Genomic DNA, 13,679 nt, shown 5'->3' on the forward strand with positions numbered 1-13,679 from the left:
AATCAGTTTATCAGCTACAAACCTAAGTGAATCAGGTTTTTATGACTTTTCCTTTAACCTGCTGCATCTTAAGGACACTGATGAGAAAAAAGTGAATGAGGAAGGAATGGAAAGGCCCCACAATAATGAAGACAGCCAGTATCACACATATTTATGATTCTTAAACCATCACTGAAAATATGAAAGAAAGCAGAAGGATGCTGCTATGAGCCATGCAGACAGATCTGAGACTCGGTGAAGCATTTCTCCACATTCGGGCTGTTAAGAGTTTTTATGGAGCATGAGGAGCAGCTGAAATCTTCTATTGTGCAGATCTTCTTATGCCATCTCTCACATTTGGGCTGTTTTGATGTTGGATAATGGAGGTCAGTCACTGGAGCCATCAGCACGCCTCAAACAAAGACCTTATCAGATCACTGCATACGTTTTCTGATGCTCAGTTTGGGAGGCCAGAGTTAAACTTTCCAAACCAAACAAGCTCACGAGTGACAACCATTTTCCACCATGTATAAAACCTACTGTATCATCATAAATTCTGCTTTTATTTGGAGCATTCATAACCATAAGCAGCCCAGACGTGAATTACAATGTGCAAAATGTTATAAAGTCAGAATTTGAACCTTTTCAGTCATCATTTCCTTGTTTTTTTAAATAGTCTTACACAAGCTATTTAGTTGGATTTAGTGATTGTTGCAAACTGAAATAAAAAAAATTTCCATTATGTAAAAGAAAAAAAAAAAAAAAAAAACAAAAAAAAAACCATGTTCTTATTGTACAGATAAGGACTCCAATCAGACTATAAAGGATGGATGGAAAGACACCACAGTGCCACCCATTGCTTGATTTTATAACCAAAAGAAAGCTCCCATCATAAAATGTGCAGGTACAAAAACAGTTATCTGCTAATTACTGCCAAGAAACAGACCAACAGTTATATAAAAGTTGAGATTCACTCACTAAAAATGAAGCACAGAAATCCTGTATATTCTTTTAGTACAACCATTTATGTAAAAATTCATATTTTTACTGACACGAGTGGCTACAGCTGCCCTGCTCGGCATCTGCTGCTTAATACGCCAATTCTTGATGATTTTTTGTTTTGTTTTGTTTTTTTAAAAACCTCATTTAACATAATTGTTATGAAGGAGGAAATCATCTGTGGAGATCAAACAGTTGGAACCACTTTGTGAAGTGGCTTTTTTGAGCCACATTAAGTGTACTGACATTTTCATTTGGAGTAATATTCAATCTCTTTTAGCTCCAGTTTTGGTTTCCTCCGCCTCCCACACCATTTTCCAAGAAAGAAAAACAGCAAATGTTGTTTATCAGCTACACTGACTTTTTCCTCTTACCTGCTGCATCTAAAAGCAAAGCTAATGAGAACCAAGCGAATGAGGAAGACATTAATTTGGACATTTAAAAAACTGGGAGATTATGGGGATTAACTCACTTTTGCAGTTTTATGTCAGAAGCAAAGTTGCTGCTTTAACAGTATTTAAAGCAATGCAGCACATCAGTCGCTGCTGTGTGTTCTGTTTTTGCGATGACTCTGTAAGGCATGTTTCATCACCTTGCCTATCAGACAGCATCTAAAACCCCGCTCTAGGTTTTATCTCACCTGGCCAAATAAACATGCATCTGCAGAACACACGTTCTTTCAAGAACAACTCATCTCTCATCATCTTTTAAGAAACATATCCCTAGACTCTGCAAATCTTACTTCTAAAAATACGAACATTACACATAACATCAAGTGATTTCAGCATCCGGCAGTGTTTGGTGTAATCGCATTACTTTTGTCACGATAGCTTGATTTCAAAATGTTTTAAAAATCCATGTGGGAGATGGAACAAAAAGGAGTGATGAGCACTTCTGGTTTGAAGAGTGTGGCTGGAAGCTGAAGCTGTTCAGCACAGCAAACTGAGCACACTGAGGTCAGGATTGAAATTTAAGTTTTTCTATTAAAAAGTTTAGGATTTTCTTTAGCAGAGCTGAGCAGCTTCAGCTCATGATAACAATTTTTCTGAGAAACATCTGTGATGCAGATCCTTCCATTTGCTCTTTGTTTTTTTGCAGAATACTTTAAAAACGTGTGTGTGTCCATACGCACTTGCATCACTAACTTCAGGGTGAACTTCAACTGAACTTCAGGGCTTTTTCTGTAAGCCACATGACAACAAAGCTCAATAGAAAGCAACGCTGACCCTCTCTGAGCAGTTTAGCTTTCATTTTCAGCAGGTAACCAAGGCAGATATGGACAGGCTTGTAAGCCTGATGATGCAGTCCCAGCTTTACTGCTTTCTACAGTAGAATCTCAACATTTTTCTGCTCCATGGCCTCGTTTTCACCCACTTTACTATCAGCTTTGTCCCAGTACTAAAAACTACTGAAAGAAAATTTGTGCAGATTCAGCTAGCTAATAAAAGCAGAAAAGCTTAATTTAAAAATCAATAAACATCCAAACACCACACTGGGGACAAAGTTAACAGGAACACAGTTGATCAAACAAAGACAGAGAGGACGAGAGCAGCTAGGAAACAAGACACAGGTGGAAACAGTTAAGGTGGAGCAAACAATCAGAAACACAGGATGAAAAACCAACAGAAACTGAATGTATATGAAAAAATATTCATAGTCACCCCTTAATTCAGGTCATGAAGTCTTGAGCTGACCGTTTTCCCCACCACCATCTAGGTGTTTTGAAACAGGATTTGACATGCAGAGAGGCGGATCTGACTAGAAACTGAGGTTACTGCGTGCTCATTGGATAAGAGCTTGTGATTTTCAAGTCATTAGCCAATGAGCATAACCCTCTGTCACTCTAAGGTAAAATTTATGTTGTATTTAAATCACACAGGCCTAGAGATTGGTTTGCGACTACCTGGCAACCCACTGGTTGCTAGGGGGAAAGCGAGTAATCAAGTGGTGGCCAGGGAGATTGCAGAGTGGTTTGTAGGCCTGTGTAACCAAAGCCATTAACTCATCATAATCGCTGAGCGTTGTGTTCCCATGAATAACTGGAGTTCCGATGAGCTGCCCCCTGCTGGTCATTTGATAGAATGCAGCAGCGCCTGAGAACAGATGGCCTGGATCAACTTTAACAGCGGGGTGTTTATTTTTTAAAAGAAAAGGGAGAGATTAATGCGCCACCTTCACAATACACAGCAAATTCAGGCATAAACAACCCATCTGAAACCACACCATGAACGCTTACAGCGAGTTTGCAGGTTTTAATTGAGCTGAATCCAGAACTGAAGTCAGAATCCTGCTCCTCACATACACGGTCTTAAATAATCAGGCAACATCTTATCTTAATGACCTTGTAGTACCATATCACCCCATTAGAGCACTTCACTCTCACACTGCAGGCTTACTTGTTGTTCCTAGAGTATTTAAAAGTAGAATGGGAGGCAGAGCCTTCAGTTTTCTGGCCCCTCTTCTGTGGAACCAGCTTCCAGTTTGGATTCAGGAGACAGACACTATCTCTACTTTTAAAATTAGTCTTAAAACTTTAAAACCTTTCTTTTTGCTAAAGCATGTAGTTAGGGCTGGATCAGGTGACCCCGAATCCTCCCTTAGTTATGCTGCAATAAGTGTAGGCTGCTGGGGGATTCCCATGATGCATTGAGTGTTTCTTCTTTACTAACTATGTGTTAATAGACCTCTTTGCAGTGAATCATACTTGTTATTAATCTCTGGCTCTCTTCCACAGCATGCCTTTTATCCTGTCTTCCTACTCTCTCCCTAACTGGCCGTGGCAGATGGCCGCCCCACCCTGAGCCTGGTTCTGGCGGAGGTTTCTTCCTGTTAAAGAGAAGTTTTTCCTTCCCACTGTCACCAAAGTGCTTGCTCATAGGGGGTCATATGATTGTTGGGTTTTCTCATATTCTATTATTGTAGGGTCTACCTTGGAATATAAAGCATCTTGAGGCGACTTTTGTTGTGATTTGGCGCTGTATAAATAAAATTCAATTGAAAATTGAATTGAATTGGTTCGTGCGCTCTTGGCATCTTGGTACAGATGTTCCAAGCTGCTATAACTAACATGGGCTTAGTTGTTAGTCCAATAATTTACAATAATCAGCAATGTGGGCATTTTATTAGCATTTTCATTATCAGCTGACGAGGCACAAAAGCTAACCTTCAAAATAAAACAGGAAATAACCTGAAGAAGGATCACAAAGGCAGAAGGGGACGCAAAGAGGCACAAAAGTTACAACGGGGCCGTGGAATAATGCAAAGCAGAGAAATATGAGTATGCAGAGTAATGCATCACTTTAAAAAGCAATAAAGATTCAGTTGTTATAGATTATGTTTTTGGCTCACAAGACCACAAAATGTTGATTAAACCGCTGCTAAAAATAGTTCACAGCAGCTTATATAAGGTGCAGTAATCCACCTCCAGCTTCATTTTAAACATCATAGTTTGAGCTGATTTTAAACGTTTTCTTTCATCTTCTTCAGGGACCACATGGCTTTGAGTTTTAGAGATGGACTCATTTTGTTGGTTTTGGCAGACTAACTAACTTTTTTCTTCAATATTTGAGACTGTTGAGCTCTTTTCATGCCAAAGTAAGCAATCTAAAAGAAAACAGGTACTTTTGTCCAGCCAGCCTGAACTCACCTCTCTCTCTCCTGCTCCAGCAGGTTGGTGAAGTCGTCACTCTTGTTGATGAAGTCCGCGTGCTTTTGCTTCTCGTTGTCCAGCTCCATGACGGTGCGGCGGTGGCATTTCTCAGCCAGCAGCAGCTGCTCCAGCATCCGTCTGTACGTCTCCTTCTGTTTGTCCTCCAGACGGTCCAACTAAGGGCGAAACGCGTCAACACTCATTATGGACAACAACCCGCTCTCTAACATCGCATCTGCCAGCACAATATCACAAACCATTAGCCATGGTTACGGTGAGATTGTACTTGTGGGAGAGACTCTCTGCACACAATTCAAAACTTGTCACGCTTACTGCACATTTGTTCAGCCTTTCTTCCTCCACTGCACCCGCAGATTTCACCGAGCATGGAAAATCAGGTTTTGCTGCCATTCTGCTCACCAGAGAATCACTTTTGGATCTAATTTCAATCTTTCTTTTTTTTCAAGAACTCCAAACCAAAGTTTTACAATAACTGTTTTATAGCTGGATAAAAGTTGAATTTACTCTCTGTGTTTCTGACTGAGCACAGTGAGGACATTATTTCAAGCTGTGGTTCCTCCACCTTCCTCTATAAATCATGTGTTGTCTCTGTATTCAACAGTCAAAGCTTCGACGTTTCCTTCTTAGTTTAGGTTCAGTTCACAGTCTCATTTACAACAGTGTATCATCAAATAATTGTTTTTATTATTATTATTTATTCCTAAAATAGCTCGGTACCTTTGAGATTAATGCACTTTTTTGCCACTGTGTGCTCTGATCCAGTGTAAAAAACTTGTCATTTCCTTTTAAATGATGAAATGAAAGTTATCAGTGTGTGTATCTCTCACTGACCTCAGCCATGGGCTTCTCGTACACATCGTCTGTGCTGCTGCCACTGTGGGTGAGCAGGGCGTCTCTCTGCAGGGCCTGCAGGGGTTTGGTGGGCACAGCGGAGCCATAGTGGGCCTCCAGAGTCTCAGGACGGGTTCTCTCGGACTTCAGCAGCCCGATGATGTCCTCTCTGGCCTGAGGAGACACAACAACGAAGGCGTATTGCATACATCCACCTCATTCATATATTATACTGTGAATATTTCTTTTCAGAGGTTTGGTCAGCACTTCCTGACAGAGAGAGAGAGCTGAGACACTCAAATGAGACAAAGCTGACTCAATAAAACAGCATGCAAAAAGCTTTGCGTCAGAAAAGCTGGAATGATGCAATAAAAATACAGATTATAAAACATATCACGTGATTTGATCATTTTAATCTAAAATAAGCTCTCCAATAAAATAATAATGGATTGCATTTATATAGCGCTTTACAATTCCACTATTCATTCACTCAAAGGTGTGAGTAGTCTGTCATTCTACCCACAGCTGCCCTGGGGTAGACTGACAGAAGCGAGGCTGCCATATTGTGCCATCGGCCACTCTGGCCAACACCAGTAGGGTAAAGTGTCTTGCCCAAGGACACAACGACCACAAGAGAGAGAGCTGGGGGATTGAACCAGCAACCTTCCAGTTACAGATGAGCTTCCCAACCCCCTGAACCACGGTCGCCCCAAATGCTAACGCAAAAAATAAAACATCATCAACTGCCATCAGCTTCAGTAACAAACATTAGACACAGCTTTGCATGATGCACAGTTCAAAATAATCGTTCTTTATTTTATACCGAGCCTTGGTGCAGCTCCTCTAGTCATCATTTGTTTAAAATAAAATGTCTTAACTCCTCCCCTTTTAAGCTAACATTTCTCTGATAGGCTGACCTTGTAAACAGAAGGTTTAAACAGCAAATGGGAGGGGCTTCTGTCAGTAGAAGGCAAAACTGGTCTCCATGACATGTATAAATAGAAAAACCCTGCAGGAATTATTTGCACATACACTGACATCATTATTTGAAACTTTGGGCATGTTTAATACGAGCAGCCACTGTTTGAACAGCATCCGTTTGACAGGAACTAAGAGGCAGAGCAGATGCCCTTCTAGTTTTATGTGCAGTCTCATCCCTGACCTTCCAGGTTTGTGCCAGCAGAGAGCGCTGTTTCCTTCATACAGCATTTCATTTCACAGATCTACAGCTATGACGTCAAGTCCTGAAAGCTGCTTGGTTTATTAAAAGCATCACAATCACCTCTATTTTCACAGCACTGGAAATATACATTGATTTAAAAAGCTGTTTTTACGTTACAGCCATTTAAAACATCCGCACACCTTCACCAAAGAGGGCTCAGTAGTCTGCTGCTCCACCGTCTCAGTGTGTGCTGTGACATCTAATTCAGAGCCTGTGTTCTTACTTTGTATATCTCATACAGCTGTTATCGCAGCCAGCTGTGGATCCTGAAGATTATAGTTGTGATCTCATAGAAAGCATCAAATCTCCGTCCTGTTATTTTCTGTCTTTACCCTACATGTCACTAGTGAGCTATTTAGACCAACACATGGTGGTGCTGAGATGAGCAGGATAAATGTGCATAATAGAAGTCCAGAGAGTAAGCAAGAGAGGAACTAAATTAAAGGAGAAAGCAACAAGATCAAAAAGACAAGGAATGGCTGAAAAAATGCAGATAAGTTCACAAACTGACAAACAGTGAGGAAAAGCACAAAAGCACAGCAGAAGGACAGAAAGTCAAACTGCAGCGTGTGCAGCTGAAAACAACCCGCCAAAAACTGCATTTCCCCACATGTCCACTCAAGACTGACGCTAAAAGTGAGTTACAGCTTTTGGGGCTGCAGATGTCTGGAGGAGCGTCCTCCTGTCAATCAAAGTAGCTACGCCCTGAACTTTAAGTAATGACAAAAACCAGGTGGATAAGTTTAAAAAAAATTGACCTCCAGAAAAATTAACTTTTGATAGAGACCACATGCAGCAGTCTTATTCATGTAAATATGTTAAAGATAAACATCCCAACATGGAAGTCTATGGGGACTGCTTCACAGTTGAAGCCGACCTCTAGTGACCATTGGAGGAACTGCACTTTAACATCGGCTCGGTTTTTCAGCTCCCGGAGTTGCTGCTCAGTTAAAAATCGATATAACTCGGGATTCTGTTGCGGCTTGAAAGTTGACATGTGGCCACTCGATTGGTGTCCTAGCTGTAGCTGCTAGCTGTCTGCTGGGCTTCACCTCAGCTAAACTGGACCTCTGGGCTGTGTTTGTTCTGTCAGTGACTTTAAGAGCATTTTTTATTTCATTCTTAATTTCTCAGAGATTAGAAATCAGTGGATGACATCATAGTGGCTACACCCATCTTTTATTTACAGTCTATGGTTGAAATGCATAAATGAGACTTTATTTAAAAGGATGCTCTTGTCATGGTTAAAAATGTGCTTATTTAGCTTGAATCTAAAGCAAAGCCTGACCCTAAATAGGTCACCAGTAACCTGGCAACGTTCCTTTCTCAAACAGGAAGAAAAGGAGTGTGTATGATGGGGAGTATTTTCAGCAGCGGTTAATCCACATTTGATACTCATGTGAGGTTGTATGTGGGTCTGGTTTAAATAAACTGCAGTGTGTGTGTTCATAGTGATGAAGTATCATATCACCCGAGGGAAGAGTGCGGCTCACTGATGTGTTTTTAATAGTTCTTGAACGATAACGGAGCTCAGAGGAATAAGATATATAAAGGTTTAATCCACAGTAGTGGCATGTGATCAGCGTTAGTTTAGGTATATTTATGAGATTTGTCGACTTGGAGAAAACACATGATGATGTTTGTTGTATTTCTGGCTCTGTCATGCTGCAGCAAACTCTCCTTTTGTGTCTAAAATCTTGATCCGTTTTCTATTCCTGAGCACCTGACACGTGAAACAAAGCAGAAGAAAAGCAGCTCTTCCTGTGCGAGACGTTGCTCTGTGCTGATTATTTCTCTGCCTGATGGAAAATATTCAACACGCCCAAACAGATGAGCAGGATGGAAACAGAGGGCGAGGCAGCAGCATCCTGCCTCTCCGGAGAGAGCTTTATAAATGTGCCTCCATTAGAAAATCATTATCAGAGTGGAACCCAGAAGCAGCTGGTGGGCTGTTTCCACAAAAATCTCACCCATCACATGCTGTGAAACATCAATATGTCTCAGCGATGATGAAAAACTCCACTGCATTTATGGCTTTCACATCCCCAAACAGCTTCAGGCAAAGAAAAAGAAAGGAAATAATCAACACTTCAGCTTAAACGACTGAGCTGTCAAATAAACACTACTGCACCATCTCAACCAATACAATTAATTATTAAGACAACTGATCCTACTGTAATCAAACTCAGCTGATTCAGTCAGGTGTCCAGCATGTTCTCAGAGGTGCTGCAGGTATAACGCCACAGCCATGGCGGACATTATTACTGTCTGACGGTATGATGGCTAAACCCGTACATGAAAAGATGTTGACACTGTTTCCATGCACGATTGAAGTTCAGTCAGACATAGACACACTAGGATTACCAGAGCATGTGCTTTTAAATATAATGAACACTTTTCAAGCTACGTGCATATTTACATTACATTACAGATAAGAGGAAAACAGCTGTCCAATGGCTAAAAGAAGCAGCAGAAAGAGTCTCCAGCTGGTTGTGGTATAAGCAATAAAAAAGCCCGGAGGAGATGGGCAGTAACCACTCTGGGAAGGCTTCACCTGGTGACCTCTCCTCCACCTCAGGGCTGGATCCATTTAAACCAAATGGAGTAATGAGGCGTCTTTGATGTAATGAAACCCCACCGTTAACAGAATGCTTTTCTAACCAATCAGACAACTCAAAGAGCTTTAGACTATGAGCCACATTTAACTGTACATTCATGCAACGCTGCACTCTTTAAGCACTTGATCTACTTCACATCCACAACCAATAAAGAATCATCACTTAACCTGGCATGCATGTCTTTGGACCTGTAAACAAGATTAAATAAATAAATGTTTACTTAATTGATCTTCGTGGGGAAATTCCTCTCTGCATTTAACCCATTCACCCTGTGAAGCAGTGGGCAGCCATTGGGCGCCCGGGGAGCAGTGTGTAGGGATGGTACCTTGCTCAGGGGTACCTCAGGGTAGCCGTTCAGTGGAACCCCCGACCTTCCGATCATGGGGCCACCACTCTACCTACTGAGCTATCCCTGCCCAAAGCAGGTTCAAAGTGACCACTCAGTCTTTTCTGTCTGTATTAATGAGCCACACCAGCGGCTTTGACAAACTACTTTTTGCCCCGTGAATGAGAACGAGTCAAAGGTTTGGTTGAAAATACACTTTCGTTTAGGGAACATGGTTAAATATGAATAACCAAATCGAGTTACTGAGCTTTCTCATTAAATAAGGACATTTCTTTGAACTTAAACCAGCCACCATCTGAATGCACGTATTCCCTCTCAGATGTAGTTGGCAGCGCTCACGCCATAAGTTCATTAGAGATTTTCATGAAGTCGGTTGCCAGACACAGAAATGTGTACAGATGGTGTGCAATAATATGCATGTGAACATACGTATGAACATGTGATCACTGTACAGTATGGAAATGTTCATGACCATAATCACAAATGTGCAGTTAAATTAAATCAAATCAAACTGGAAAAAAGGGGAAAGGGTGATTTTTTAATGCAACTGCTGCAAGGTGCAAACAAAAAGGGGCAAATTTACAAAAATATGTCACATGACCATGCTTTGATGTCATTCATACCTGAACTTCTCCCTCCATGACTCCTAGCAGGTGAAGCAGGTCCTTCTTGGACAGATCTGGTGTTGCTGGCTTCTGGCTCTCTGCAGCTTTCTGAGGTTTCTTCACTGAGCCCGACACCCCCGTCCTCCCATCCTTCTCCTCTCGGTGAACTTTCATCTTCCTCTTCGTCAGCTCCGACATGTTTTCATCTTCCTGCTTGATGAAACCTTTACTGGGCTGGATGTGTCCATCATCTGGACCTTCCATGGTGCAGGTCCTGGATCGCATGTTTTTACCTGTGGGAAAGGGAAAAAAAATGGAGACCATTAAGTTAAAAAAAAGACCCAAGAAAGCCAGATGTTTGTCTTTTTATATCAGTGTTGGGTTTCAGCTTGTAAAGATTTACTTGGCTTGAAGGTTTGCTTTGGACACCTATGACATTAACAGGATCATTGTATTTGCAGCTCAGCCTCAAATTTCAGCTGTATGCACAACAAAGACATTAGCAAGTGATGAAAGCATGACAACAAAATAAAGGCAGTGAAATATTAACCATGATGGATTACCCAGCTCACCTTTCAGAATTTCAACCTCTGCAAAGATGATTTTCATAGTATTCAAACTAACTGGCAGCGATGCAGCAGCTGCCTGGAAAGTCCAAACCACTAACTGTATATAAAAGATGATCATGGCCACCAGACTACAGATCACCCAGTGGCTTGTCGAACAACATTTGGAAGGCTTCTCAAGTTTGACATTTTGGCCGTCACTAGCGCACGCCTTCAGTGATGCACAGCGTTCAAAAACAGGTGACTCATATAAATATTTACTCATTATCTAAGCTTTAGATGTCCAAATGTTTCTGCAGCAGGCTGTAAAAATGTTCATTTCTGCTGAAAGTTGAACATTTTAACATGAGAGTCTATGGGAATTGGCTTTGGGAGCCAGCCTCTAGTGGCCATTATAGGAACTGCAGCTGAGTTGAGTTGGTGAGAACTAAGGTTCATATCTTCATCATATTGGTTTCATATTGCAATCATGCAAACATCCCAAAGAGCATCATGTGACATTCTCACATATGCGGCTTGCATTACCCTGTATTTGACAGTGATTGGTTTGTAGGTGGAACTGTGCAAATGATGTTGTTCAGTCATCGATTAGACAATCACCAATTGAATGAACCAAGAAAAACAATGCACATTCCTCTCAGGACTTTTTATATGACTCTTGAGAAAAAGAAAAACGAGATATAATACAATGAATTAACAATTTAGAAAGGTTTAAACACTTTTTCAAACAGTTTGTTTTTTGTGACCCTCGTAGACAATGAGGACATTTGAATATCCTAAGTAGGAGGAAGAAGTCACATTCATGCCTCAATTTATGAAACTGCATCCTGTAACCAGGTTTCTTAAACCCATTAATGGAAAGATCTTGGAGAAGCTCATGGCTCTTCAACGGTAAATTGATACACCTGATGACCAGTGATGGTCCATCCATATTAAGTGACCATATTAAGTTAACTTTAAAAAACAGTTTAAAGAAATATTCCCATTCCAAAATGTTATGGGACAATCTCATTGGCTTACAGAGTGATGATGTCACAAGGACAAAAGGGGAGTGAGATGCAGCATTTTTAGTTGATTTGTTCACAGCAATTGTGTTCGCAGCCTTCAAACGTTCGACCAGAGATACATTTGGAAACCTTCTCAGAGTCGCTGTGTACAGACTATGTATCCACAAAAACGCCAACTAAGCAAAAAAGATTACGCCACCTGAGGTGATACATTTCTCCAAGAGAAGAAGCAAAGCTTGATGAAGCGCTGGAAAAAAATAAAGAAATCCTCCAACAGAAGGAAGAACAGGACAAAAAGCAGAGAGAAATGGAGCGCAAATTCAAAGGCGTGGAGGGAGAAAACAAAGTGCTGAAAGTCAGGCTTGATCAAACACTGGCTTGATCAAACACTGATGCAGCGTAGGATCAACGGAATAGCGAGAAACAACTCAGAGCTCATTAAGGGGATGTTGTTGAACTTCAGTGACTTCAAGCGTGAAAACACAGAAATGCAGGCACAAAAGCAACAACAAGAGAAAGTAAATGAAGACCTGCAGCGTACGCTTCAAGAAATCCAAAGAAGAAATGAGCAGTTAGAAGACATGCACAACAAAGCACAAGAGAGAAATACAGACATGCACAAGATGACTCTAATGCACGAGGCAACATCCAAAGAACTGAGAGAAAAGCTTAAAGACACACAAGCAACATTAGAAGATGTGCAGCAAATATACCAGAAACCCGAGAAGCAAAATGCTGAAACAACTGGTGAGTTGAAAATCCTCATCCTGGAGAAAAAAGCGCTTGTGGAAAAGTGCCTGAAAAAAAGCTTCCACTTGTTCCAGAGGAGGGACATCCCCCCCCGAGCCTGGTTCTGCCGGATGTTTCTGCCCGTTAAAAGGCAGTTTTTCCTCCCCACTGTCGCCTAGTGCTTGCTCAGAGGGGATTGTTGGGGTTTTCTCTCCTTTACCCTGTTTCTTCATTTACTTGTTTAACTTTTTTGTTCTTACTTTGTTTTACCTTGTTTATTTATTTACTTGTTTGTTGAACTTTTTTTCAACTTACTTAACAAAATAATAAACCAACTGAATTGATCCTTTGAGTATTTTTCATCTTATCTTTACAGAATTTTTCCAAAACAATTTCGAACAATCAGATCTGTCTTTTATTTTCTTTTTAAAGCTCATAAATGGTGAACTAGGTGAAAGCTTTTCTGCTCTTTGCAGTCAGACAACAGAAATGCAATGATGGCAGACAAAAGTCACACTTTGATGAGCCACAATTTAAGCTTTACTGCTGCACTGAATACTGAGTTTCGTTCTTTGTGCATTTTTGATGGGGGAAAGCTTCCCATGTCTGAGCAAATCTCCTCTACGACCAAAGCCAGGTTAAACTATTGTGCGCACTGTGAAAGTGAAAAGTAGTTTCAGCATCACATCACTGGAAGATAAATGCAGTCACCCGGCTGTAACTTCTACATTCATTCATACTCATAATAAAAAAAAAAACAAGTTATAGCCAATTGAATCTGAATGAGGCCAACGTTCATGATGTCTGGATGAAAGCAGGTCGTGACTAAGCCAAAGAGAATCCTGGCAGGCCAGAGGTAGCAACCACGTTACCGATACCCGTTATTAATAGTTGTTTCAGGGTAGATGCCAAAATTTGCCATGTGTCAAAACCACAGAGCTGAAAAGAAAAGGCTCAACCAGGGGGTCAAAATCTAAAGCCAAGACAAGCTCTTCTCAGTAGCTGGAGGTCCAGGTGTCAGATGGAGAACATTTCGACAAGTTCAGGGAAAGAATCTGATCTTATATCCATTCAGATTATATCCGCTGCCCCAAATCTGGATTTAAT

General features: G+C 41.0%; 1 protein-coding gene across 4 annotated transcripts in view; it reads right to left on the minus strand.

Annotated features, from left to right (window-relative positions):
- The window catches only part of LOC120724686 (filamin-A-interacting protein 1-like), a 52,405-nt gene that overhangs the window by 12,621 nt on the left and 26,105 nt on the right, over window positions 1-13,679 (minus strand). For 3 of the 4 annotated variants that reach the window (XM_040017000.1, XM_040016999.1, XM_040016998.1), the window contains exons 2-4: window positions 10,289-10,563; window positions 5,480-5,653; window positions 4,625-4,803 (exon numbers count right to left, since the gene is read on the minus strand). In XM_040017000.1, coding sequence (XP_039872934.1) covers window positions 4,625-4,803; window positions 5,480-5,653; window positions 10,289-10,555 — 620 coding nt within the window. In that variant the 5' untranslated portion in view covers window positions 10,556-10,563. Of the gene's footprint in view, window positions 1-2,639; window positions 3,294-4,624; window positions 4,804-5,479; window positions 5,654-10,288; window positions 10,564-13,679 lie in introns of those variants that run through there. The other variant, XM_040017001.1, reaches the window with a different exon arrangement.

The sequence above is a fragment of the Simochromis diagramma genome, unplaced genomic scaffold (assembly GCF_900408965.1).
Source record: "Simochromis diagramma unplaced genomic scaffold, fSimDia1.1 OVJJ01000802.1, whole genome shotgun sequence".
Classification (NCBI taxonomy): Eukaryota; Metazoa; Chordata; class Actinopteri; order Cichliformes; family Cichlidae; genus Simochromis; species Simochromis diagramma.